Here is a 27,699-nt window from a genome sequence, read left to right on the forward strand (position 1 = left end):
AGGAGCTCGCTCGCTTCGCTCGCTCGTAAAATACCATGTAAATTAGGCATTAGTGTACATTAGGCACACTCCTCGGGCATAAATGATACCTTTGCTTGCCAATTTTCCACATTTTCTCATGCAAAGACCGTTTTAAAGAGACCCGTCTGCCAGTGAGACTGGACCCACCGTGCCTCCCTCCTCCCATCGAAAGGTCCTGGGTACATCCTTGCCTGAGCTGACCCCGGGCGCCCGGGTGACTCGCGGGCCCGGGGTCAGGTGACCAGCAGGTGACCCCCTCTTGGGCGAAATTCTGGGTACGTGTCCGACATGCATCGTACATAGTCCTGTTGATTTGATTCATTGGTTAAGCATTAAATATAAGTTATAAGCTGGATCTCTAGTCTGTGATCCCGCATCGTATCAGATATAATGACATTTCATGTCATGTGCCTAAAAAAATATGCGAATATACGTGAAAAAGGAGTGCTGCTCCCGCCCCTACACATCCAGGCCAAACAGTGACCGGCCCCTGCTTCTAGCCACCCGGGGCCGGTCGGCCGGCCGGCAGTCAGTCGCTGCCCGGGGCTGATTTCTGAGGGACCTGCAAAAATGTTTATTAATGAAATATTTTACGTAATAAATTAGATGATTAGGTATATGTACCGGCTCTGAGTCGCATTTGAGAAAAAAACAGCCTAGCGTAAAAATATATGTTTTGAAAATTAAGCTGGTACCGAAATAATTGTTTTTTCCATGCATTGACAAACCAATTGTATTAGAATCTTGTGGCCGCAGTCGTGCCACTGCGGCGCCGCCGCCGCCCCGTCCAGGCTCGGGATGAGTTATATGGCATTGTGCGGGGCGGGGCCGGGAGGAAACGGCCGGCGGCACGCGCAGCGCAATTGTAAATTTAAGATATGTCATTTAAGGCACGTAGGCCGCCAAGCTGGCGCCTTCCGTCACATCGTCGCTGCTGTGCAAGTTCGCACTCGTTTTGGGCGTGTTCTAGACGTTTCGTAACCTGTTGAATAAAAGGTGGGTCACGTACGACCCCCGGCCAGTCTGGGCCGGCGCGCGACTGAGGCAGCTGGCAATACAACGGCAATGTGGACATAAGGAGTTTACTACAAGCTATTTCGGCCTTGGAAGACTGCCGTGATGGGGAACGAGAAGGAGACCTGTGATGGTTCGGACGCTGCGGCTGATCTCCGCTTAATCCCGGAGTTTGACGGTGTGTCGCAGCCCGTGTGCGAGTGGCTGGACAAGGTCGAACTTGTGTGTCAGCTGCGCGGCATCAAGGGACTGCACGTCGTCGTCCCGCTGAGACTCACTGGTGGTGCGTTTGCGGTATATCAACAGCTCGGAGAAGATGAGAAGAAAAAGTACGAGGACATCAAAAGGGCCCTGACATCGGCGTTTGCTTCGGATCGGTTTGAAGCCTACGACCAATTTGAACGTAGAAGGCTGCGTCCAGGTGAGACGGTGGACGTGTTCGTCTCTGAGCTGCGCCGGCTGGCTGGCTTGTTCGGAGGTATGCCGGACGACAGCCTGGCCTGTGCCTTCGTGGCCAAACTGCCAGATTCAGCACGCCGTGCGCTCCGGGCTGGATCACGGATGGAGGACATGCCGTTTAGCCAGCTAATCGGTCGCGCTCGGGCCGTGCTAGCCGACGAGGAAACAAACACCGCGGCCGCCGCCGCTGGCACAAGGACTGGAGCACTCCCGGCCACAATGAAATGCTACTCGTGCGGGCAACCGAACCATATCGCCCGCGACTGCACGGCAGGCCGCGGACAGCGGGGCCGTGGAGGCCCCCGTGGTGGACGGAGCCTCGTGAGGTGCTACAACTGCAACCGGCAGGGGCACATCGCCTCTGCGTGTCCGGAAAACGACGCGGGAGGGGAGAGATCAGCGCCAGCCTCCTCTCCTGTCGACCAGTGAACGGGGCGCTGCCAGTCGCGCAGCTGTCGGTGGACGGAGCGAGCTGCGAAGCGCTGGTTGATACAGGATGCAGCCAGTGTGTAGCTCACGTGTCAGTTTGTCGGAGGTGGAACCGACGCCCGGTGAGCGTGATGACAGTGAGTGGAGGGCGTTATTGGTGTGAGGGGTCAGGCGTGGCACGCGTGCAGCTGCGGTCCGGTGAATCAGTGTCCGTAGATGTGCTCGTCGTAGCACGTAAGCCACTGGGGTTTGAGTTCATCCTCGGGATGAATGGTATCAGAGCACTGGGTGGCGCTACAGTGAGTTCGGATGACCGAGTCAGATTCGGAGTTGAGGCAGCGGTGTCTCATATAGCGGCGTCAGTGGCCTCACCCGGTGACCGGGTCAGCTGTGATGGTGAGAGGACTGGGGTGTCGCGTGCAGTGGCAGCGACTGCACGGGTGAGTCATGATCAGGCGAGCAGTGAGGCGGCCCCAGCGTCAGGTGCAGCGGCGGCAGCTGCAGCAGTGAATCGAGCTGACAGCAGTAAGGGGGATCCGGTGTTGGGTGCGGCGGCGGCCGCCGCACCGGCTAATCGAGCCGACGAAAAGGACTTTGTGGTGAGCTTTGATGAGACAGAAAAGAAGTGGTCGGTGGAGTGGAAATGGTGTGGAGGAAAGGAGCCCGAGCAGCTGCACAACACAGCAGAGGAGTACGCGATTCCAACAGAAGCCCGACACGAATACGAGCGAGAACTCTCCAAGTGGGTGGCGAATCAATGGCTCGTCCCTTATGATGAGAGCGTGCACGGGAGGGTCAAAGGCACGATCCCGCTCATGGCGGTCATCCAACCGAAGAAGGACAAAGTGCGTCCCGTCATGGATTTCAGGGAGTTAAATACGCACCTGGACCCGCATACAGCTGACGCGGATGTTTGCAGTGAAAAAATCCGTGAGTGGCGTCGGTGTGGACGAAACGTGTCTCTCCTAGATCTGCGAGACGCTTACCTGCAGATCCACGTGCACGCATCGCTGTGGCCGTATCAGACTGTAGTGTTCCAGGGCAGACGGTGGTGTCTGAGCAGACTTGGCTTTGGGCTCAGTCTCGCACCGATGGTGATGAGAAAGGTACTGGAAATGGCCCTGAAACGTGACCCGAGGGTGCACACCGCTACATCACCTTACGTGGACGACATACTCGTAAATGAAAACATCGCTACTGCATTAGAGGTGAAGAGTCATCTGGAGGCGCTCGGTCTGACCTGCAAATCCCCGGAGAAGGTGTCAGAAGGTGCTCGTGTCCTGGGCATTCGAGTCTGGGGGGAGCGGCAAGGACTGTTCTGGAAGCGGGACAACCAGGATCTACAGCCGCCGCCAAAGCTGACGAGGAGAGAGGTCTTCTCGCTGTGCGGACGTCTGACAAGTCAGGTCCCGGTGTGTGGCTGGCTGCGTGTCTCCGCATCCTACCTGAAAAGACGCGCCACTGCAGCGACAGACGGCTGGGATGACGAGATCACCGACCCAGAACTCCAGAAAATGGTCATGGAAACGCTGCAGCGCGTGAAAACGGCCGATCCCGCACGAGGTCGCTGGGATGTCACCGGCGATGAGGGAGTCGTGTGGGTGGATGCCAGCTCCCTCGCCATAGGAGCCGTGCTGGAGATGGAAGGCAGCATCGTTGAGGACGCCTGCTGGCTTCGGAAAAATCCCGAGACACACGTGAACCTTGCAGAACTGGACTCTGTTGTGCGTGGCATCAATCTGTCCCTGGCATGGAACCTGAAGAAAGTGACTGTCGTGACGGACTCGAAAACGGTCTATCACTGGCTAACAGATGCGCTCTCCGGCAGAGCTCGGATAAAGACGAAGGCGGCGAGTGAAATGCTGATTAGAAGGCGCCTGGAGACCGTGAAGAGTCTGAGAGATGAGTACGGCCTCCAGCTGACCGTGAAGTGCGTTCCGTCAGTGGACAACAGGGCTGACGCACTGACGAGAGTGCCGAAGAAGTGGCTGAACCAACAAAGCGATCCTGAGGTCTGCGGTGCTGCCTTCTCGGCGCCGGATGTGGTCAGGATCCATGAAACAAGCGGACACCCAGGCATCGGGAGAACGCTGCGCCTGTGTAGGGAGCACGACCCGGCTGTGAGCAGGCACCAGGTGCGCAGTGTCGTTAGCCAGTGCGAAAGGTGCCAGTCCATCGATCCAGCGCCCCAGCGGTGGACACATGGTTCGCTGAGCGTGACTAAATGCTGGGACAGGGTCAGCATGGACGTCTGTCACGTAAACGATCAGCTGTACCTGACTCTGATTGACTGCGGTCCGTCTCGGTACGCGATCTGGCGGCGGATAAAGCGACAGGACACCGACAGCATCATCACGGCTCTGGAGTCGGTATTCCTGGAGCGCGGCGCTCCGAGGGAGCTGCTGACGGACAACTTCACCTCATTCCGCAGTGCCGCATTCCACGAGTTCGTCAGCCGGTGGGGTGTCAGCGTCCGGTACCGAGCTGCCCATGCGCCGTTCGGCAATGGTGTCTCTGAGAGAAACCATAGGTCGGTCAAAACAATCGTAGCGCGCAAAGGCTGCTCAGTGGCGGAAGCAGTCTACCGCTATAATGTGATGCCGCGCAGTGATGACCTGAACTCTAGTCCTGCCAACGTACTGTTCAACTACAAACTGAGAGTGCCGGACGTGGAGAGTGATGAAAAGTGCGAAGAAAGTGAGTGTGCTATGTTCAATGTAGGCGATAAGGTATGGATCAGAGACCCTAGTCGCCGGTGTGATGTGCCAAGTTCCATAGGAACAGTCACCCGACAAGTGTCGGCGCAGTGTGTGGAAGTAGACAATGTCCCCCGTCACGTGAGAGATCTGAGACTGGCTTTCGTTCCCAGTCCGGAGAGTGACCAGACTGAGCCGCCGAACAATGATAATGACGACTCTGGCCCAATTATCTTGCGAGAGTGTGCGCACGAAAGCCATGGGGAAAATGTGCCCTCTGTGACGTACGCTGAAGTTCTACGCCGCGGCATGCGGGAGAGACGCCCTGCCGTTCTGACCCAGTACGATGATTTGTAGATCAGGGGGGAGTGTATTAGAATCTTGTGGCCGCAGTCGTGCCACTGCGGCGCCGCCGCCGCCCCGTCCAGGCTCGGGATGAGTTATATGGCATTGTGCGGGGCGGGGCCGGGAGGAAACGGCCGGCGGCACGCGCAGCGCAATTGTAAATTTAAGATATGTCATTTAAGGCACGTAGGCCGCCAAGCTGGCGCCTTCCGTCACATCGTCGCTGCTGTGCAAGTTCGCACTCGTTTTGGGCGTGTTCTAGACGTTTCGTAACCTGTTGAATAAAAGGTGGGTCACGTACGACCCCCGGCCAGTCTGGGCCGGCGCGCGACTGAGGCAGCTGGCAATACAACGGCAATGTGGACATAAGGAGTTTACTACACCAATTGCTCAAACTTCAAACCAACCGAAATATAGCCCCGTGGGCCGTATTTTTTTTTGGGGGGGGGGCCTTCGGCATGGGGGGCCCAGTTCAAAGGTCGTGCCCCCCCCCCATTCAAAAATCCTGTGTGCGCGCCTGACCTTAGGTGACCAGTGAATGGCTACTCAATAGGCCACAACGGTCATGTGACCTCCCAAGGTCACCGAGGTCACCTGAGGTCACCATATTCGAAACGGCTGATGAAATCGCATACGCTGAATCGACTGGTGTTGTTTTCGTAACAATCGGGCCAGTAGTTCCTGAGTTATAGAATGGCTGCAATAGGCGAAAACGTAAATTTGACCTTTTTGAGGTCACCAAGGTCTTTTGAGGTCACCATATTCAAAACGAATGATGAAATTGCATACGTTGATTCGACTGGTGTTTTTTTTTTGCGATCGGCTCAGTAGCTCCTGACTTATAGAATAGCTGCAAGGGTAGCGGTCGAATAGTGTTGTCCTCATTTTTAACATCCTTGATTTTCTGAGACAGTAAAAGTGTAGGTGCGGCGAGGGCTGGCGCTGGTATTGTTGACGGCCTTGTTGTTGACAGCGTAATTCTTTTTTCCACCCAAAGGAAGGCGCTATACGGAGAATATCCCATTGCGTCATTGGAAACTGGAAAGTGACTTACACCTCTCACTGGCTAACTGGCTGCGTGGTGTCGTGGTGAACACACTCGCCACGTGATCTAATAACTAGGGTTCGATCCCCGCCGCCGGCCGAACTTTTTGGCGCGTTGTAGGCTAGGTTGTAGGTTTGTAGGTTGTAGGTTTGTAGGTTGTAGGTCTGTAGGTTAGGTTGTAGGTTAGGTTGTAGGTTGTAGGTTTGTAGGTTGTAGGTTAGGTCAGGTGAGGTTAGGTTATGTTTGTTTTTGTTTGGTTTGTTTACCAAGAAGCATCTTCGGGTATAGCGCCTTCCTTTGGTTGGAAAAAAGAAACACGCTTGTTGACAGAGGTCCCCCTCTGTTGAGAGGTCACTTTGCGTTTTTTTTATATTTCTAAGAAGCTTTGGTATTCTACATTGGCATTGGCATTTGTCAAGGCCGTATTCAGGTGATGTATGAATGGGAAGTTCTCTTTTTTGCTTTGACGTTTGTCACAGTCTGCTTAGGTATCTATCTCAATCTAGTAAACGCGTGCTGAGGGCTGTTCACGGGCCCTGTGTGCGGTCGGACCGCACACAGCCTCCAAGCTCCGCCCACTGCGTCCCTACGTCAGCCTTCCGTCACCGCACACAGCGATCGCTGTGGCCGGTCGGGACTGGCCACAGCCCACAGCGGACCGTCCACCGCACGCAGCCGTGACGTCAGAACCGCCTACCCATCCCCTACCCCCACGCCTGCTGGACGCACCGCACACACCGCACGCAGCAGTGTGCGGTGCCCGTGAACACCCTGAAATTGAATCAGAGTGCATTTCAATTTCAGTTGGGCAAACTAGACCTTTGGAATCAAAATATGGAGGCCAGTAGGCGGAACTATGGTCATGAGTACCCAAATATAGGAACGTTCCCATTTTTGGGAACGGAGTTCCCAAATATGGGAACGGGCGTTCCCATTTATGAGAACGGAAGGCAATTTTTCGACCGTTCGCCCACTAAAACTCAAAAGTGCATCACGTCTCAAAAAAGTGCACGCTGATTTAAGTATCTACTAAATCTCCATAAGGTTATCTTTAATCTGACCGTGGAACAAGGAAATTGACCGTGGAATGATATTTTTAATGATTTTTTAAAAATGACAGAATGGTTGAAATATGGGTTATACGACATTTAACATGCAATTTTAAGGAAAATGAAGCATTTTTTACATTTTGAGGTCAAGTATAATAATTTTCGCCTGGTTATGAAGTTTCATTCTAGCGACACCAGATGCTGACATATGCAAGCGAACACGCGGACAGTCCCGAGGTAATATTGTTGACTTTTGGTGTCGGGGCGATCGACCGCGTGGAACGTCAGTGATTTTACCGAACTACTGTTGTAAACTCAGTTTCAGTGGTTTAAAATCATTCAGCTGTATTTTATCAGCCCTGAAAGACATATTTTATTTGGATGCTAGCTGTTTAGCGTTGTTTTATAAGCAGCGTCATGAGCGTGGTTTTTGTCTTCGGCGTTTCTAAGCATGATCGTTTGGGGGGATTTTCTCTGATATAGGTCGCTCTGTGTGGCTTATTTATAATTTTTATGCTGATTTCGATCATTCCTCGTGCCCATCCTACCAGACCTTTTGCCACTTACACTCATTAAGAAAGGAAAAAACTAGATTTTCATTGGGACTAGGTGTTTTGAGGGTGTAACATATTCAGCGTTCCCATTTTTGGATACTTCTTGTGCTCGTCAACTCTCGGTGATTAGCAGACAGGTGCTTGACATGTCTCCACCCTCGGCGCGGACGGTGGATATAGGTATGGAAGACCTTGTTGAACATCGCTGAGCGTTGTGGATTACGTAATCCTGCAGAGGGGGGCGTGCCCGCTGCGAGATCGACGGGAATAAAAGCGCAGAAGACCGGGCGAAACATGCAACGGTCTTGCCGGAAAGGTCATCTGATGATTGTTGCGTTAACAATAATTTGCGGCGTTGGACGTGATGCTTGTTAATGAAAAGAGCCCCTGAAAGGCGTCGGTGAAATCGTTCCCAATTTTGGGTACGCCGTTCCCATAATAAGGAACGCTTGCAGCGCCAGTGTACGAGAGCGTTCCCAAATTTGGGCTCGCGGCCCGGGTGATGGACTGCTTTAGAAATAGGGGAACGATTTGAAACTACGATGGGCCTTACAATATCAAACTCTTTCCCAACAATATTGAGACATCTATCAGGCGATTCACGATCGTTTTATATTTTTTGGACGTCATTTAACGGTTCTTTTTCTTGTTTTAAATAATGCCTACATGGCGTTCCCATATTTGGGTTTATCGTTCCCAAACATGGGAACGAAAATGCGTTCCCGAAAATGGGTACGCTTGACCATAGTTCCGCCTACTGAGGCATCAAAAGATTGATTCCTTTTGGGCATAAATGCAGACCATTTCTAACTTACCAATCACATAAAAATAAGAGAGTGTTTCAAGAAGGAGCATGCCTGATCTTGAACAGAAATGCTTGAACTATCTCTCTCTTCCGGTCTCTCTTCCATCTCCTAAGCAAAATAATATTGCTCCTATCATAACAATTTGAATTCTATGGGTAGTGAAAGGCAATCAAGGAATTGATTCACTTTAAACAGATAATCATAATATTGATTCCCCATCAGCTGGCTAATCATTATTTTGAGTCACAGGTAATGTTAACAGATAGGCAACAATGACTTTCAAGGATACAGCATTTATCTTGCTATTATTCTCATTTAGTGGTATCCTCAGCACCACAACTGATACCTATAGCATTGTTGTACTTTACCTTCACTACATTTGATAACAATTCACAATTTTTAAATGTCAAGAATACAAAAACTGAAGCAACAGGTAAAAACCATATAAATAATATAAAAGCACTACAACAATGATAATTAGGGGTTTAAAAATTTCATTTTGCCATTTTACACAAATACTGATTGGTTAGTATGTGATTCATGATACAAAAATAACATACAGTGTGATTTCCTCAAAACAGCTTTTACGTGATGGACAGCGGCTCTGTCTTTTTCCCATTCACAAGGCCAAAGGGACAATTTCTTAGCTTTGAGGTAACACTTTTTGCAAACCTACCACATTTTTCTACCTTTTAAAAGAAAAATCTCACCGTCATGGGCCTTTTTTCAACCGTAACGATTCATTTGAAGTCAAAAGTGTACCCAAATGAATCAAAAAATTGATTCCATGCCCATATTTGGTCATGGCTCCTCCCACCAGAATCAAATTATTGATGCCTCCATATTTTGATTCCAAAAGTCTAGTTTGCCCAACTGATTTATGCTGTAAGTAGGTCAACATTAATTAAATAAGTTCAGTGTGGGATTGACGAGGAAAATATTACTTAAAAAATCAAGCAATAGAGTATTATCTATATTGTTCTATTATGCACTGTTAGCCGGGGGCTCTGTTTATTAACCTTCGCCCCAGTGTGTGTGTGGGGGGGGGGGCATATGTTATGTTAAATAAAGCTCTCCGACCAATAAAGCGCCACTTGCTGTACATCAACTTTGGACAATGTGTGAAATTTTTGACCCCAGGTCATATCAGGTCACTGGTCAGGTCACCAGGTCCAGACTGGAAAAAATACATGTTATTCCGAATATGTCCGGCGTAGTGGCGGGATTGCGCCGAAAATTTCAGCGCACGTCCGGCGTACCTTCGCATGCGCCGAATTCAGCGCATGGCGGCGGACGAATTTTCCGGCGCATTATTTATTGGCGAAAGACGGTCACCGAATTTATGCGGTACGCTGGTCAATTTAGCAGCAGATTCACCCGACGGGCGGCTCTGGAGAGGTTGCGGGACGAGACGTCCCCGCCCCGGTCGTCGGGTGCTCGAACTGGCGAGCCTCCCTGAGTCTACTCAGCGGAGGAACGGCCGCCCAGGTGAGGCCTCAACCTTCTGCGTAGAGATACCTAGGTATGGAAAACTTGAACGTCGCCTAGCGTCGTAAAGCAATAGCAAAGGGTTCCTGTCCACTGCGGTATCGAGGGGAATGAGAGCGCGGACGACCTGGCAAAACTGGCGGCCGCCCTGCTCTCAAACGCCCGATCGCTGACCAGGGCGGTTCATTGTGCGGCCTCGCATCAGTGGCGCAACAACTGCTCAGAATCACTATTCAAGCCACTCCTCGGGAGCACGCCGCCGCTCCCTATCCCCGGAGAGGAACGAGAGGATGCCATTTCGGTGCACCAGCGGAGGACGGGCCACCGGGGCCGCTCGCTCCATTACGGCACCGAATCGGCTGTCTCCACTCCGCCGCGTGCCAGCAGTGCCCAGACAAGCGGTGCCCAGCGGCGCTCTGCACCGTGAGCCGAGAAGAGGCTGATGTGCCAGAGCACGTGCCGCTCCGCTGCCCGGCCCTCGCAGGCTCTCGCCGAGGTATTGGGTTTACGTGGAAATAAAAACTCATTAGGACGCTCAAACATGAGAGAGTACAAAGCTCCGAAACACTCTGTCTGGTTGATATAATCTTGATCAGTTGATGTGCACATGTGCTTTATATGACAAGGGCTTAATTTTCGCACAAATTGAATTATAGGCATCTAATTTTTGGCGCAAATCACACAGAAATTTCGGTGCAAAATCGCTTGCGCCGAATTTCGGCGCAAGATGGTCTCACAGGCGTCCGGCGTAGTGTATGGATGTTTTCCAGTCTGGCACCAGGTCAAGTTAACCCGCGCCCGGCTGGGGGTCCTGGATTTCCACGCCCTGCTGGGGGGGGGGGGTGTTTGAACACCCCCCCCCCTTGTAACTCGGCTCCTGGGCCACGTAGCGATACGAGGAAGGCGGCGTTCGAAAGAGCGTCAAAAATAATGACGAAATCACTTCGGTCAATTTTTTGGTCAGGTCAATGGTCAGGTCACCAGAGGTCATTGAAGGCAAAATTTCGCCGATTTCCAGGTCGAATGTCGAAAATTTCCAAGAAGCCAACGCATAACTCGGGAACCAATAGAGCTACAGCGCCGCGGAAAAGCGCATTCGATAGCCCTATTAACGCCCTTTCTGAGTAATTCTCTCAGATTTGACCTAACGTCAACGGTTTTGCTTGCAGTGGGCAAAAACTGCAAAAATAGCCGATTTTTTCGGAAACAGTTTTTCTGCAATAACTTTTGACCCAAGCCTTGTACGAGCTTATTTTTACCGGCATCGTGTTCCTCTCGTCAAGACGCATCGAATGAACTATAACTTGACCTTGAAAGGTCAACTTGAAAATTTGACCTCAGGTCAAGGTCATGACCTGACCGGAAAGGGTCATGTTGCATATCAGTCGATCCGTATCGTCGAGCTGAACACATCTAAGGCGTTTTCATCGCTCTAGCATGCCTCTATCAAAAGTTATTTGCGAAAAACTGTTAGATACCATTCGTGACCTAAGATGACCTCAGGGCATAAACAAGGGTCATGGACACCATTTTCATGTTCAGTGTGTCTAAACTACTTGTAATTAGGCGTTTGGGAGTGTTTATAATGTCTTTCGTCCAAAAGAGGCGCATTTCAATTTTCTCCCATTGACTTATAATGGGGAGGTCGCAAAATTGACCTGACCTTAGGTCATCGATATCAAAATTCTGAGATATACATTTTGTACATGTTATTACTCTTAGCAATCGCTGAAAGTTTCAAAGCGATCGGTCACTCGGTGTAGCTATGACAGACATTGAAACTTTTTATGAGGTGAGGTCACTTCAAGTGACCTGGTGACCTGACCTTGAATGACCTTGGTCTGAAAATTTCACAACATGTGTAGAATTGATGTATGATAAGGTGTACCAAAAACGGCGGCGCTCCGCGCCGCCGTTTTTGAGATATTCGCGAAAAACCACAAGGGGGGGTGTTCAAACACCCCCCCCCCCCAGCAGGGCGCGGGTTAACTGACCAAGCCTAAAAATTGCAATCATGTCCAGCCTGCAGTGTTTGTCAGAGAGGTTCTAAACTTGGTGGATTGCATGATGTTATGGGCACCTACAATTTGTATATCTTTTTTTTTTTAATCCGTGACCTAAGGTCAGGCCAGTGGCGTAACCTTTCCATTATAAGTCAATGAATATTGGAGAAAAATGAAAATGCCTCTAGATCTGTGTGTACGCATAGGAACAGTCCAAATATTTCAGAATCACAAGTATTTGGACCACCTGTTACGACCAAGGTGTCTTTTTTTGCTGATAGCATCTAAAAAGGTCATCTCAGGTCATGTGAGGCTACAAACAGACCTTTTGCCAATAACTCAATTGGAACGAGATAGAATGCTGGGGATGGCTCCATTGTGTTTGTCTTGTCGAGACGCATCAAATGATATGCAACATGACCTATTTGGGTCACCACGTGTCATGTGACCTTGACCCGAGGTCAAATTTTGACCTTGACCTTTCCAGGTATTTTTTTTTTTTTTGAAGCGACTGAAGGAGAGAAACATGATAGTGCAATAGCTAATTCTTGATCTATGCTGGTTCAAAAGTTATTCATGAAAAAACCTTTATCCAAAAACAGCTATTTTCACAATATTTGACCTATGGAGGCTTAACCGTTGACCTGAGATCAATTTTGATGATGACCTTATCAAAAGAAGAGTTCAAAAGCTATCGATTGTTTTCCATGTGTTTTTCTGGCTATCATAGTTCCTGAGATAACGGCATGTTTTCTGACAAATATAATGACATTTGGCAAATTTTGACTTTTGATGACCTCTGGTGACCCCAATATTGGTCTAAGATGAAAAATGACCGAAATACTTTCAAGCGTACGCATTGAGAGCTATCAACTGATTTTTACCGCGTCTCTCCTAGCCCTCCTAGCCCTCTTAGGCGCGGGTTAACTTGTTGCACAAGCTCCAATATTTACAACTCGATTTTGTAATGGGGCAGTGGACACTGGACAGTTCTGGATACCTGATCAGGATAGTTCTAATGCTAGAGATAAGCCTAGCAAAGCTCAACGTGACCAGTATGAGTTATTTTAGGCAAGCACCGTTTCCAACAATAGTTTTGTTACTTGTTCCTTCAGTTCTACAAAATGGTACACTCATTCTTTCTTTCCTCTATATAAAATGTTATGGAAGGGCTGCATCTTTTTGACCAAAATGCACACCAAAGTCATCATATGAATTTTGTGAATTTTGCACATTGCTGAGACAGACACACACCACAAACATTTCTTTAACAGCGGAGACAGCCAACCACCCAACTGAATCTACCGAGATTGGTTTGTTTTGTCAGAAGCAAGTCCTTTGGGCCTGTGAAGGCTGTTACAGAGCTATGGGTTGATAACATAGGTTGGAGAGGTTGGACTGTGCGGAATACCGAGATGGTGCACCGCAGTGGCGGAGGACCGCTCGGGCCGGGGGGACGGGGCACGGGAGAGCCCCGTTTTGAGAGCCCGCTCTCTCGCTCAAACGGTCTTCCTGGATAGGGCATAGTCCAAACGAGGGCTTGTCATAACGCCACTATAGTTGTCTGTTGAGGGCGACCGCCTGACTGAACAAGGTAGTGTACTGTTACTCATGTGAAAGGATGCAGCTTGCAGTTTGATTGGGAGTGGACCGAGTGATGTAGGTAATAAAGGATGGTCACCGAGGAAACGGGAAGGTTATTCATCTCGTCTCTCGACCTCAATTTTTTTCTGTTGGACCCCGTTAGAGCTGTCACTGCTTATTCATATTGGCAGAACAATTAATTTGTCATGCCTTTCATTGCTTTACTCATGACAAATATTTACTCGAGCATGCAATGTTTATAGTACAGGAGCTGACATGAGATATATATGGAAGGCAGAAATGATACCGCTTCTATTGCCGAGTTGATTCGCTCCAAGTTCGAGGCGACACCGTCCTACAATCATCAGACGACAGTCTAGTCCAGCCAGTTAGTCGGGCGCCTTTTCTTTGTGCTTTTTGCTCTTCCGCTCAATTCCCGTCTTCCGCTCAATGCCACATGTTTCGGAGCCCCGATGGCCGCTCGACCCAGCTGTGAAGTGTGGCTGTACTGTACAGTTCCGAGTAGTGAGTCTGTTGGCCGCAGCCGGCGTAGCTCCTCCCCCCTTCCTGCCGGGGGGGGGGGGGGGGGGGGGTCGACGCCCGACGGCCGCGTCAGTCGGTGGCCAGCAGTCCTTGTTTTCGTACGCTCGAACAGCCGCGCACGGCGCAGGGCCCTGACTCTGTCTCTTCTTTCCAGACAGGCTCTTTCAAACAAGTCAGACAGGCGGTTACTGTGAGCGAACACTATGATTAAGCGTGCGGTATACCTGATCATACTGGTGCTGATTCATCTGGTGTATGGCGTGTAAGTAGCCGGAGATGAGGGGCTGGTGCCGGACGGGGTGTGGTGACGACTGGGGATGGCTGTGGTTGTGATGACGGTGGGCTGTTGTTGCAGTTGTTGCTAGTGGATAGTGGATTAGTATGTAGCTACTAGCTATGGTGTTTGCAAAGTCGAAATTATTTCGTGCAAGACAAATGATATTGAAGTCATCGCTATGATTGCATACTATCGTGGAAGTTTCTGGGACATTTTTGGCGGTAGGGCTTTATTATTTGCCTGACCCCACCAGCTGACTGGCTTCTTTATTGGTACTCAGGCCCTCAGTGCATGTAGTGTGTACTTTGTACCGTTAATTTCCTGCTCCTGCTTTGCTGCTACGATCTCTGTGGCTCGTTCCAGCCTTGTTTTTACCGCCATTTCCTCTCCAGTGTCTGTTATCACACATTTCCGCGTCCATGTTCGGTAATGTGTGTTCGTGACAGCACGCTGCTGGGGGAACTGTCTGGGTGGGTGTCCAATGTTCAGGCTGTTCGCCGTTGACGATATACGTAAATTGAAATTTCCTATTTGCCCTTATTTCGTTTTGCGAGTCATCTCATTTGCTCGCGTCGATTTCGCCGATCCATATTTTAACTCTTCTGTCCCACATAACCTCTGCATAATTGACCCTTATTGAACCCTGTCCCACTCGAAGCGAAATCTTTCTGACCCGGTGTGGACCTCTGACCTGCTGTGTGACCCCGTCGCCTCTCTGACCCCATGACCATCTCCCATGAGCCCATGACCATCTCTATGACCCCCCCCCCTCTATGCATATGACCCCATGACCTCGTCTGACCTGCGTATGACCCCGGCAGGACCTGGCTGTCGCTGCTGAAGCTCAGCCTGGGCATCATACTGGTGTTTTACATCGCAGTGCCGTTGATCTACCACTTTTGTCCGACCGTGCCGCGCCACCTGGTCTTTCTGCCCTTCTGTGAGTAGTAATTGGAGGAGCAGTACCTGTCTTACCCTTCTGTGAGTAGTAATTGGAGGAGCAGTACCTGTCTTACCCTTCTGTGAGTAGTAATTGGAGGAGCAGTACCTGTCTTACCCTTCTGTGAGTAGTAATTGGAGGAGCAGTACCCTTCTTGCCCTTCTGTGAGTAGTAATTGGAGGAGCAGTACCCTTCTCGCCCTTCTGTGAGTAGTGGTGGCTGAGAGGAGGGCTCGTCCTGCCTTTCCGGGAGTGGGGCTATTGGAGAGGTGTCTTTCCTGTCACGAAGTGGGCCTGTTTGCCTTTCTATAAGTACCTAGTGTTGTCGTAGAGGGGGTCTTCCTGTCTGTAATCGAGTCTTCCTGACCTTTTGTAAGTGGTCCTGAAGGAAAGGGAGCTTTGCTGCGCTCTGGGGATAGCACGTGGGGAAAGCGAATCTCCCCCCCCCCCCCTTCTGGGAGTGAGAGGGCATTAGGAGGGGATCTTGCTGTCATCCTTTTGCGTTAGCGGCGTGTAAAGCAGCGTGGAAGGTGGCTAATTGATGTCCTAGCACGACCCTTGCTTTCGGTAATGTGAATGAGCAACAAGCTGAACCAGACTCGCGCTGTCACACCATAGTATCAAATGGTTATCTTTTATTTACTTTTGTGTCAACGTTTGCAGGCAATCGTTTGTTCTGAACGGGTGCTGAACGGGATCCGAGTACTCAGCTCAGGCTCAGGCTATCCTGGTTTGGCCTCAGAGGGATAACAGTTGTGTTTGGGATTGCCCATAAACAAATACACCGGGCCGGGGCTGTTTTTGAAGCGTTCAGGCTCGTTTTATCAACAGTAACACGCTTGCCTATCGTACTAACACCGCTTCCTGGTTGAAGCCTATGTAGGATATGATTACGGAGCGAGCGAAGCGAACGGAGTCTTACGTAGAATAACGGAAATTTCTGAGTATGAGCGGCCGGCCGGCCGGCCGGCCGTGCGGACGCTTTTGCGAGGCTTATATCTCAGCAACCACTTGACCGATTTACATGCGGTAATTTTTGTAGGGTAGCTTCATTCCTTCTACCAAGTATTAGACTATCCTCGATGCATGTGGGTGACCCCTTATGCACGTGCCACATGCAAAACGAAGAGGTGCCAGTTTAGTAATTGTTGCAATATCTCGGTAACTACTTGGCCGATTGCGCTGAAAGTTGGCATGTAGGTAGGCACCTACTAGGCACTGCATATCCATGTGCCAGAGTTGGGGTGCTGCTGCACGTGCGCACGTGCAGGGGTCGTTTCCAGATCTCGAGAACGGCTGGACCGATGCCGCTCAAATTTGGTACACGGTTAGGGACCAGTTAGTAGGGTGCCGTCCACAAGTCAGTTGGGACCCATTTTGCACGTGCGCACGTGCAGGGTGCCGCTTCCAGATCTCGAGAACGGCTGGGCCGATTGTGCTCAAATTTGGCACATCGCTAGAGATCGGTCAGTAGGGTGCCGTGCACAAGTCAGTTGGAGGTACCCCTCGAAATTTCGCACGTGCAAGACTCACCCCCTCGCTCGCTCCGTTAGTCGCCCCAAAAGGCGCTATACTGGTATGTAACTATAAGTTCGTTTTTCTTTCAACACCGGTTTGGCTCCAAGTTCATTATCGAAGCTCTCACGTGAGTTTTGGCAACTTCAGCGTCTGGCCAATAGTTTCTTACCGGTAAAATATTCAATTTCAAATTATGCTCGGTAAATCCATGGAAACTGTATCTTCAAAAATTATCATACCATGATGACGTCACTGGTGGCAGCTGGCAGCTAATGTCCCTACGGTGGCTCAATGTGTCCACGAATTTAAGAAAATTTCTTTTTCCATTGTTACCGAGGTCAGAACGGAGTAAACGGTTCGGCCCATGGTAGCTATACATTACCTTGCAATGCAAGTTCGACAGCATGACATCATCACTGTTCCAATGTCTAGTACTAAAAAGTACGCATGAAATTTATCGGGAATCATCATCATCATCATCATAGTTTATTAGGCACCAAAGTTGGCAAGAAAGTAAGAAAAAAAAGGCACACACAAAACATCACACAAAGCATGACAGTGGGTGAGCAGGGGCCACACATTGATGTCGCAGGCGACACTCACTCCCGCTCCGGGCATGTCAATAGCCGGAGCAGGCGGCGAGATACTTGGTCCCGGCGACTCATCAGGAAGGCAAGCGAGTCAGCTAGGCCATCGGGAGCCCGTTGGGGGTAGATACGGTCGCTGCACGACCGCCCTGCTGCCACCCCGAGGAGTGCAGAAAGGTTGCAGTCACACATCTCATGAAGCTGTATCAGTAATGAGCCCACTAGCTCAGTCGGGCACATAGCCAGCTTGGTGATTCCTGACAGCAGCGCCTGCTGCAGCCGGTGCTCTGAGCGCATCGCATCTTTCAAAGTGCGGAAACACGCTGCCCGCAGCAGTTCATGTGCTGGTTGGATGTCGGCAGCAGCGAGAAGCGCCGAATGGTGGGCGGAGCGAGGCAGGCCAAGAACCACCTTGATGGAAGTCGCTTGAGCGGAACAGAGGATCGTCATGTCCCTTGCATTGAGCGGGGCGGCCACGCAGCCATATGTGAGCGCCGGTTGAATGATAGTCTTCCACAAGAAGCACTTGTCGGCTGGGCAGAGGCCGGACGTCAGCATACCAGCAGGCGCGAGACCGTACAGGCTGGCACGAGCTCGAGACGCGCGGTGCTGGACGTGTGGCGCCGCAGATAAACTCCCATCCAGTACGACACCGAGGTGCTCGGACTGCTGGCGGGTGGAGAGCTGCTGGCCCGACAGGCTCCATCTTGGCACTTCGGATAGAAGCTCGGCGCCGAAGACCATGCAGTGGCTTTTGGTGCGGACGGGCTCCGGGTGGACGAACTCCAGCCTCCAGGTCTTCGCAAAGTCATCAACCACATCTAGTAGAGTGCTGAGGTTTCTGGCATTGGTGGACAGGAGTAGCAGATCATCGGCATAGCAGACAGCTGGCACGTGGTGACCATATAGGTCAGCACCGAGATCGCTTACGTCCAAGGCGGCTACGAGCGGGTGTAGGTAGGCGTTGGCTAGGATAGGCGAGAGAATAGCACCTTGCCTGGTGCCCCGGCGGATCCTGAATGAGTCGGATATGGCACCGTCAAAGGCAATGTGAGCCTGAAGTCGGCGGTACCAGGCAAGCATGAGCAGCCATGAGTTCGGACGAAGGTGTTGCGCCAGACGGTGGAATAGCCCGTCATGCCAGATCTTGTCAAAACACTTCCTGGCGTCCAAGTTTGCCGCGTAAACTGGCAGATCTCGTTGTCGGCACCACTGAATGGTCTCGAGGGCCAATATGGATGCTTCGCTGGTGCCTCGCTGTTTCACGAATCCCAGCTGAAGGTCGTGCGGACAGAAACTGGCCTCAAGTTCATCCAGCAACAGCACATATCTCACATGTTAAAATAAGGCGACGTTCGATTTTCTCGAGTTCAGTTTTTGGCCATTTCGCTGGGTAAAACGCGTGCTTAGTCGAAAAATGCACTTGAGCCAAACCGGTTTCGAAAAAAAAAACGAACTATAGTAAGGTTAATGAAATGAATTAGATATATGTAGTTAGGATTTTAAATGACCTTTTCCTCGATAATTAATTGGAAATTCAATAAAAAGTAAATATTATATTGTTTGGCAAATTTTCGAACAACTCATTCTCAAGCCACATGAAACAATTATGTGGCTTGAGAATGAACTGTTGTTCGAAAATTTGCCAAACAATATAATATTTACTTTTTATTGAATTTCCAATTAATTATGGAGGAAAAGGTCATTTAAAATCCTAACGACATATGTAGGTATATCACGATGTTCCTCGCTAGAGCACTGCATACTATTTCTTCAGAAATGAATTAGACTTTGTAATAATATAATATTATATCCTATACTGTGATATCTTTTCCAAAGTAGACAGCTGCCTGTGTATGTTGGTGACCGCATTTTACACCCTGGCATACACACTGAAATGTAATTGAGGTAATTTCATACCACAGGCATGTACCCTCGGGCCCGTTTTAACCAACCGCTCGACCCCTGCCCCGTACGATGTGGGTATTGATCGCGGCGGGGTGCAGTGAGTCATGCGACTGAGAGCAGACGGCATTAGACGCGTCTGGACGGCGGCCACTGTGCCGTGAATAGCGGTCAGTTGTATCAGCTGGTCAGTTTGTAGGTCAGAGGGCAGTGGACTGAACGAGTGACATATCTCTTGAACTGCTGCGGTCGAGCGGAATCGGGGGAGCGCTTATGATGTCAAATTGTTTACTAAAAGTGATGAATTGCAGTTTGCTCTATTCAACTAACCAGGTACATGACGTGGCTCTGTCTTGGCGACCACACGCCTGGATAATTAGAAATAAAATTTGGTGCAGGTCTTCTTATATGATGAGGCGGGCCCTCAACAGGTAGAAGGCAACTGTTGACCTTTGCATCCAGATAACGCGGTATCATTTTCAATACGTGTCCTGCAATCACAACTGCTCACAACGCTGATACTGGTGACCTTGGTGGCGTTGCAGTTTCTGTGACCCGGTGACAGTCCGTGGACCCCCTATGCCCCGTGACACCCCTATACCGTATGCCACTAACGCTCCCCTCTCACCCCGCCCCCCTATCCACAGTGCGATGGCCGCGGGGCATCAGTTTTACCCAGCCGGAGCTATCGGGCCTGCGGGCGGCGCGCAACTTTTACGTCACGACCTCGGACGGCGTGCGCCTGGGCGTCTGGTGAGTCACGCGTCACGTGCAGTGACGGGCGGGCGGCACCGTCACGGTGTATGGTCACGAGACTGCGCGGGGCCGAGGGCGGGGAGTGAGTCATCCTGCCACATGCCCTGAAGTGGGGAAGGGAGGTGAAGAGGTGTAAATGTAAAATGGGTATAGGGGCACAGGTGACAAAACAGAAAGCAAATCTTGTCGTGCGGTGAACTTTCATTCACTGTAATCTGATACCCCTGGAATATGTTCTAGTATGAAGGAATGCTTACTTCAGTAAGCTTTCAAAGCATATACCTATTGATCTTTGCTTTGGCCTTTGGGCGGCGGGCGCCTGCCTGAAATACCACAAAACATCTGAGACATCCGGTGGTTGAGTTGAGTCGTCTGACTACAAACAAACCGTCTGTTGAATGAGGGTGAATTGAAAAGATAAATGGTGACGCCTCTTGTGTCATTAGATATCACCTTCACAGGGTGACTTACCAAAGAGCGGACTATCGCGCACCTTTCCATTATAATCTTGTTTTGCGAGCTGTCAGGTACAGAGCGGTCGTGGCCGAGTGGTTAAGGCGTCTGACTAGAAATCAGATTCCCTCTGGGAGCGTAGGTTCGAGTCCTACCGACCGCGGTACGTTTTCGTTCTGCGCTCTGGGTAGTGGTGAAAAAGCTATGCGAATGGACGTTCACTTCGAAAAGACACCCCGACCAACGCGACAACGAAATATATCGAAATTCCACTCCTTTTCCTAGCCATTGCCCTTAGAAACTCCCTCAGAATTCTGGCTGTTTCAGCTCACCAACCTACTAAGCAGATACCGGCCCCGATCAGGAGCTATCACATCAAACTCCCGAACTTAGGTAGAGCGCCACAGTCCATCTTATGCCGATTCCGGCCCGGCCGTTGCACTGAGCTGGGTCTGTCTGGGGTCGTCAAACCGTAGACTGCGGCCGTCGGTCCACCCTCTGACGGGTCAGATCGATATGCTGTATCGATCGCAAGGTGTGGCTAGGTGGGTTGAGCGCATGACTGGGGTCGTTAAGGCATCGGTATAGGAGCTGTTGGTTTTAGTGGCCTTTTGATATAGGTGCTAAGCTGCATGTGTTGTCCACAACACAGGCGCCGCTTAATGAGAGTGCAATTCTGATACATGTAACTAATGCCGAATTATATTCAAGGTCGGAACTGAAACGCTAAATACGGTATATATTGATCGAGGTGCTGGCGAATTTACCTGCTAGGTCAACACCTAATTGACGCATCTCTCTCCTTTCCCTTCCCCTCAGGCACATTTTGCCCGAGCAGGAGATCGACCGCGTGTCTAACGGAGACGGGGAGCCGGACAGCACGGTCTTCGAGTCGCGTCTGTCCTCCGGGGCGCCCATCATCTTCTACAACCACGGCAACTCGGGCTCCCGCGCCGGGCCGCACCGTGTCGAGCTGTACAAGGTGCTGCGCAAGATCGGATACCACGTGGTCTGCTTCGACTATCGCAGTAAGATGATGGGGAGGAGGGAGGGAGAGGGGAAGAGTGATGAAGGGAGGGATGGGAAGAGGGATAGGAAGAAGGATGGAGGCAATAGGGAGGTCAGGAGGGGGGGGGGGCGGCGACGGTACGGGAATTATGGAGGAAGGGAGAAGGGGGAGAGATAGCGTTATGCTGTGATATTCTAGATTGGTATCGTTTTTTTCTGACCGCCCTCATCCCTTCCGTGGCATTCCTCCATGCCCTGACCTACCCACGCCGTCCACCCCCTGACCGCCTCTTTCAGACCCCATGACGGTACTTGTTTCTTTCCTGTATTGGTTATCAGTCCTTCCTTAACCTCCATCCCCTCTCACCGTCCATGTATCGTCCCTCTGTCCCTCTTTCTGTCCCCCAGGCTACGCCGACTCGTCCCAGGTGATACCCAGTGAGACGGGGGTCATCCCTCAGTCTAACCGCCCCCGTCCCCCCCCCGTCCCCAGGCTACGCCGACTCGTCCCAGGTGATACCTAGTGAGACGAGGGTCCCCCCTCAGTCTACCCCCCCCCCCTGTTCCCAGGCTACGCCGACTCGTCCCAGGTGATACCCAGTGAGAGGGGGGTCCCCCCTCAGTCTAACCTCCCCCCCTCCCTTCAGGCTACGCCGACTCGTCCCAGGTGATACCTAGTGAAACGGGCGTCGTCTCGGACAGCAGGTTCATGTACAAGTGGCTGCGACAGCGTGCCGGCCGCTCGCCCATCATCGTGTGGGGACACTCACTTGGCACCGGGTTAGTGGAAGGGATGGGAGGTGTGTGAGCGCATGCATGTCATACAACACATAAAAACACTTAATTGAATACAAATTATGTTTATCATGGTAAATTATGTTTTGGGGGGAAGGTTAGGAGGCAACGTCTCCTTTGCAGCGTAACTTCATGACCAACACGCGGGCTATTATTTTACAGTGTGACCTCAAGACTGACCTACCATCTTTTGACCACTGTTAGATCACATGATGATCCATTTCTTTCACGCTTGACAGTGTGCTCTCACTAGAGATGTCAACTTCCAACCATACCAATACCAACTTCTTGGTATACCGATACCAAACCGATACCAACTTGGTATTTGGTATTTCAAGGCGAACGCATTTGGTATTTTGTTGGTTTTATGAATCCTCTCTAATGTAAAAGAGGCTGATAATTTGGTAAAAGTTGGACGTATTTCCCTCATATTAACAAGTCGGTTCGGTTTCGGTATCACGATTTTCCGTAATTGACATCACTAGCTCTCACACATGACTTATATTTATAGGGTAGTGTGGGGTAATTTGAACATATTTTTACGTCTTCTCCGTTGTACCAAATTCCAGTTCAACCCTGGATGAAGAAAAACTGCTTCAGTAGCACAAGTGTCACTTGCTTTCACCATGCAAGCCTCATTTTTGGACGAGCCGAGCATACCTTGAATAGCATAGCCTCACTTCTCCACCAAGTCATGGTGTGTTCAAATTGCCCCACCGTGGGGTAATTTGAACATACTGCCTTTACCTGTCATACAAACGATAGTCTCGCCAGCACCGATGTTGTTTGACCCATAAACAAATAGGCAGAACAATTCTAAACATACCTTCACTTGAAAAATCAACACAACAGCAAAAATAACAGTTGCAGAGTATCAATATCTGCACGCTGCACACCGGTCAGTTGACAGAATTCGCCCCTCTTCAATTAACAGAACGTCTATCATTTTTGTTCGATAAAAACTCTCCCAACCGTACTACATTTGTTAAAGTGGTGCCAATGGAAACCTGGACATTTGTAGTTCTGATTTTGTCCAATGTCCAATTCGGAATTGGTTGGACAAAGGTAGCAGACTGGACAACATTGGACGATGGCTTGCTACACTTCAGCGCTTTTTATAAAGTAATCGTGCATAGCATTGAATGGCGAATGGACAGCTTGTTAAGCTCTCAATATAATGAACACTTTTCGGCTGGTAAAATTACATGATAAGCAATATAAATGACGGTTTTGAGTGTTGATAGCTGCATAATTTTCGGACATATTTGGACAAATAGTTGACTTTAACATTTTTGGACGGAAAATCAACAAAAATGCCGGACATTAGACGGATATTAGACGTAAATTTTCTAAACTGGCATCACTTATCTGCTACTGCCTTGGGTCGAAAATATTGGCAAAAAAAAAAACTGGGAGCGTTGTTTTTTCGGAGCTATCCCTGTCTTCATTCAAATTCTCACACTATGTTCAAATTACCCTACGCTAAAAGATATTTTGCCATTTTTAAAAACAGGGTTCAAAAGCCAAATTTCTTGGATTGAAGGCACTGATTAGGTCATTATACAACAAAAGCCGTTGCGTATTAGGCGCTAGCAATGCAAGATTTTGCGCTGCAATGAAGTTGCAATGACGTGTTGTTAGGCGTTTTTCCTTGCGAAATTGATTTTTTACACTGTGCGTCAACATCTTCATTCCCTGAAACTTCAAACCCCGTTCATATGATAGCCCTTTTAGTTACGATAATTTCTCTCATTGGTCTTATTGTCATGCCACTTATGGATTTTCCGTGATTTTCTGTTATTCACACTATGTTCAAATTGCCCCACATGTTCAAATTATCCCACCCTACCCTACTGTTTGACCTCACACATTGTTCAGGTCTTTGTTGCAGTGTCATGCCTTCCTATTACAGTGTGACCTCACATAATGGCGCTCTATCACAGTGTGACCCCACAATGGCTCCTGTTTTCGCAGTGTGACCTCCCACATGGTGGCTGACCTGTGTCTGGAGGGTGACCGTCCGACGGCGCTGGTCCTGGAGTCGCCCTTCAACAACATCCAGGAGGAGGTCAGACTGCACAAACTGGCCTCGGTGAGTGAATGAGGGAGAGAGATGTGTTTGGTAATATGGGCAGTGGGCGCAGTATCAGGGTCATAGTTGGGTGCGTTACGAGGTAGGAGGTATGTACGGGATGCGCTCGATGTGGAGTACGATATGGACCCTGACTGGGTGGTCACTGGATTTTCTTGTGGCAATTGAATATTACTTGTGAAATGCCACATCGCTTGATAATGGTGATTGGTGTTGTTGGCTTAGTGTGTCTGTTTTAGATAAACAATTATACATTGCACTCTCAGCTGTCAGTGAAAAAGTCATAGGCATTCTACGAACTTAATCGATGTAGTGTTTTCTAAATTAGCGATGTTATTGCCTTATATTTTGGTTCCCTACTCCTTAGACAAACATCGCACGCTGCGTATTTCTTATTGTACATGTAGGTCAGTTGTTCTATGAGCCGCTCGCTCTCCAGTTACCTCCTTTCTGATATCTGCCCCCGTTCCTTTCAGCTGTACCGTAAGATGCCCGGCTTTCACTGGCTGTTCCTGAAACCTCTGCGTGACAACGACATGATGTTCGAGAGTGACCGCCACATCGCGAACGTCACGGTGCCCGTGATGATAATGCACGCAGAGGACGACCTCATCATACCCTACTCGCTGGCCGTCAAGGTACGTCATGCTACTCGCAGTTCTTTATTCTGTGATATGAAAGTGTGTGTGTACCTATGGTAAAAGCCAGGAAATATAAATAAGTGGAATTCGCTCAGGAAAGTTGTTGTTCATCCCGACGAAAATATATTGCGATACCCGACATATTATGTGCTATGTGTGCAAGAAGTTATTTCGCTGTTGTGCCTACTTATTGTTAAAGGCTACAGCATAGCCTGAACTCGATGACAGAAAATGTCATATATGTACTGATGGCAAGTGTATCAGAGCAGTACAGCGTTAGATAAACAAAGACCCCCACCGCCGCCGCCACCACCCAGCACAGTTCTTTGTCGTACCGTGTGCCGTTATCCTTGGTCCGCGCTACCCAGTGAGCCGGATGGGTCTAACTAAATAGTCGTCACCAAGTGGTCGGACGCGAGTGCGGCGGCGGCAGCTGGTGGTAGCGGTTTTGTTGATGTTTTTGTGGCGTGACTCGTCCAGAGAGCCCAAGGCTGTCAAGTGTCGTGCAGCTGAGAGGGAAGGGTGGGGAGGGGACGGGGAGGACGTGAGGTGAAGGGGTTGGAGAGGAAAGTGTTAGCGCTGCTTGAGTTAGTGTTGTGTGTAGATGAGGCGAAACTGGGATGCGGTCACTTTTGTTAGTGTTTTGTTCCACAATCGTCATAAAAATACTAAACATTTCAGCCTTGGCTCTCTTCAACACGTTTGCATTTCTAACTCACATCCGTTGTCCCAAACATCCGCCGCCCATATACCGTCGTGGCAACTGACGTCATTTGACCACCAGTGACGTAATTTGTGTGTGTTGCCGCGTGTTCCAGCTGCACCGTGCGGCGTTGCGGCACCACCCGGCCGACAGGATCGAGTTTCACACGTTCGAGGCCCAGTACCACTACGGACACAAGTACATCTGTCGCAGCCCGCGGCTACCCGGACTGGTTCGGTGAGTGCAGAGGCTGACGGGATGGGAACGGTGTTTTCTGGTATGAGCTAGGGGGTTTGTAATAGAACTTTGTGTCTAAAAATTGTGTGTGTTTTGTATGATGATGTTTTCGGGTGTTTACATTTGTGGTAGTTTGTCATACTGTACAGCTAATTTCGAAACATTTACATATTTGTTTGTTTTGTTGGGTTGGGCCCTTTCGGTCCGACAAAACCATTTCAGAGCCGGAAGGATGATAGGAATTAGGAGAGACATTGGTCTGGGCAGGCACCCTAGTGAGTCGCCGGGGACAGGCAGGCCAGGCCCGTCCCGAAGGACAGGCCGACCAGCCCCCCAAGTACTCACTGCACCCGACTACGGGTGTGCACCCTTGGGACTTGGGAGCAGCGGTGCCGCTCCAAGGGAACAGCCCGCATGAGATGAAGTTGCCTGTCCATCCCGGAGCGAGGGTTGCGGCGTGGAGGAGAAGGATTTGATCATCCTGAGGATGGAAACGACGAACTGGTGTGTGCAAACATTTACGTACTAGCCTACTAATTTTCAACGGCCTTTTGTCCTTTTTTGCAGAGATTTTGTGGAGAAGAGCATACACTGGCACAACAAGCAATAAGGAAGCCGCTGGCTCGAACGAGTCGAATGATCCGTGAGGTCATTTAGCGGCACACTTACAACAATCTGACATGATTCCAGTGGCAGGGCGTGTTTCAAGACTCCCATCAACCCAGGGTCTTATCTTGCCGAGACTTTGTGTTCTATTTGAGCACAGTGGACGGTTCTTTAGCATGGCTAGTCTCGTCTGCGGATATGCTGTTTTATTTGACGCGACTGGTGTGACATCTATAATGTACGTTATCGGCTAGTAATCCTAGACGTGATGTAGGTGGCAGCACCTGTGCGCATGCCCGCTATGCGGAGCTTCAGTGACTGCTAATACCGCATACCGCTAAACTAGCCGTGACATTGCTGCTGCTTTCGTTAGCCAGCCAGCTGTTATGAACGCTGTGATGTCCCGTTGGCTTTAGCCATGCCTATACTCGATGTCTTACAATAGCGGCTGTTCCCAGGAGTAAATCTTACTGCGTGGGTTCACCTATGAGTGACCGGTTTTACGAAGGGACAAATCAGTGAAGTGGTAAGCCGATCGCAGGTTACCAAGCTTTATCAGGTTTCTGCGTTTTAATTGTGGACGTTGGTAACATTGACGATATTAGGGCTGCTGCTGATAGGTGGATCCAGTCATTCCAATGGAGTGCCTGGTTGTTTTTATTCAAAGACGGCATGTCGCTTCCCCTAAGTTTCCGCCTGGTTGATGGTACTTTGGTGTAACACAACGCTTAGCTAGAAGTGCGAATCAACATGTACCATAAACCGGCATCAACATGCTTTTGCCAGTCCAACAGCGTTCTTGCTTCTTGCGGCGACCCCTCAGAGCAACCTGCGCTGTATAACATAATATGCTCACCGCTCCAACGCTTTTGCTCAAAGCATCTGCCCGACTGCCTGATGTCGCTGCCTCCTCATAGATGTCACTGTGATCGCTGTGACCGGGTTGTGACCCAAGTGTAGCATCAGCCAAGCCTTGTATTAGACCGACCGGAGCTGACCGGGTCGGATTTCACTCAGTCGATGTTTGGTTCTCTCGTGTCGGGTTTTGCAGGCTTCAATCATGTTCGGTTAATTGTATTTTCTGCTGTGGTTACATACAGTTGAATTTGGTTGTCAGAGAGTTGCAATACAGTGTTTCTGATGTTA

At 50.0% G+C, this 27,699-nt stretch overlaps 3 protein-coding genes and 1 non-coding gene across 16 annotated transcripts; all 4 read left to right on the forward strand.

The window, feature by feature from the left end:
• Positions 1-759: 759 nt before the first annotated feature.
• LOC122367568 lies at positions 760-3,043 on the forward strand. The gene has a single exon (XM_043340796.1). It carries the CDS (start codon positions 1,141-1,143, stop codon positions 1,921-1,923), a length of 783 nt encoding a protein of 260 aa, XP_043196731.1. The 5' UTR covers positions 760-1,140; the 3' UTR covers positions 1,924-3,043.
• Positions 3,039-4,804, forward strand: LOC122367551. The gene is made up of 2 exons (XM_043340763.1): positions 3,039-4,640; positions 4,793-4,804. Exons 1-2 carry the CDS (start codon positions 3,039-3,041, stop codon positions 4,802-4,804), a joined length of 1,614 nt encoding a protein of 537 aa, XP_043196698.1.
• Positions 4,805-5,937: 1,133 nt separating this feature from the next.
• On the forward strand, positions 5,938-27,699 carry LOC122367552 (lysophosphatidylserine lipase ABHD12-like). Of its 13 annotated transcripts, none has more exons than XM_043340768.1 (10): positions 5,938-6,439; positions 14,195-14,298; positions 15,135-15,253; positions 19,910-20,015; positions 21,291-21,499; positions 22,127-22,259; positions 24,249-24,366; positions 24,843-25,004; positions 25,826-25,947; positions 26,515-27,699. In XM_043340768.1, exons 2-10 carry the CDS (start codon positions 14,240-14,242, stop codon positions 26,555-26,557), a joined length of 1,071 nt encoding a protein of 356 aa, XP_043196703.1. In that variant the 5' UTR covers positions 5,938-6,439; positions 14,195-14,239; the 3' UTR covers positions 26,558-27,699. The 13 variants fall into 13 exon arrangements, with proteins under 13 accessions (XP_043196703.1, XP_043196708.1, XP_043196710.1 ...); XM_043340773.1 differs by having other exon boundaries at positions 5,981-6,004; XM_043340775.1 differs by having other exon boundaries at positions 6,033-6,087; positions 14,191-14,298.
• On the forward strand, positions 20,553-20,634 carry Trnas-aga. Its single transcript has one exon. It is a non-coding gene; the product is annotated as a tRNA-Ser (tRNA).

This window comes from Amphibalanus amphitrite, unplaced genomic scaffold (assembly GCF_019059575.1).
Source record: "Amphibalanus amphitrite isolate SeventyFive unplaced genomic scaffold, NRLGWU_Aamphi_draft 000877F_arrow, whole genome shotgun sequence".
NCBI classification, from domain to species: Eukaryota; Metazoa; Arthropoda; class Thecostraca; order Balanomorpha; family Balanidae; genus Amphibalanus; species Amphibalanus amphitrite.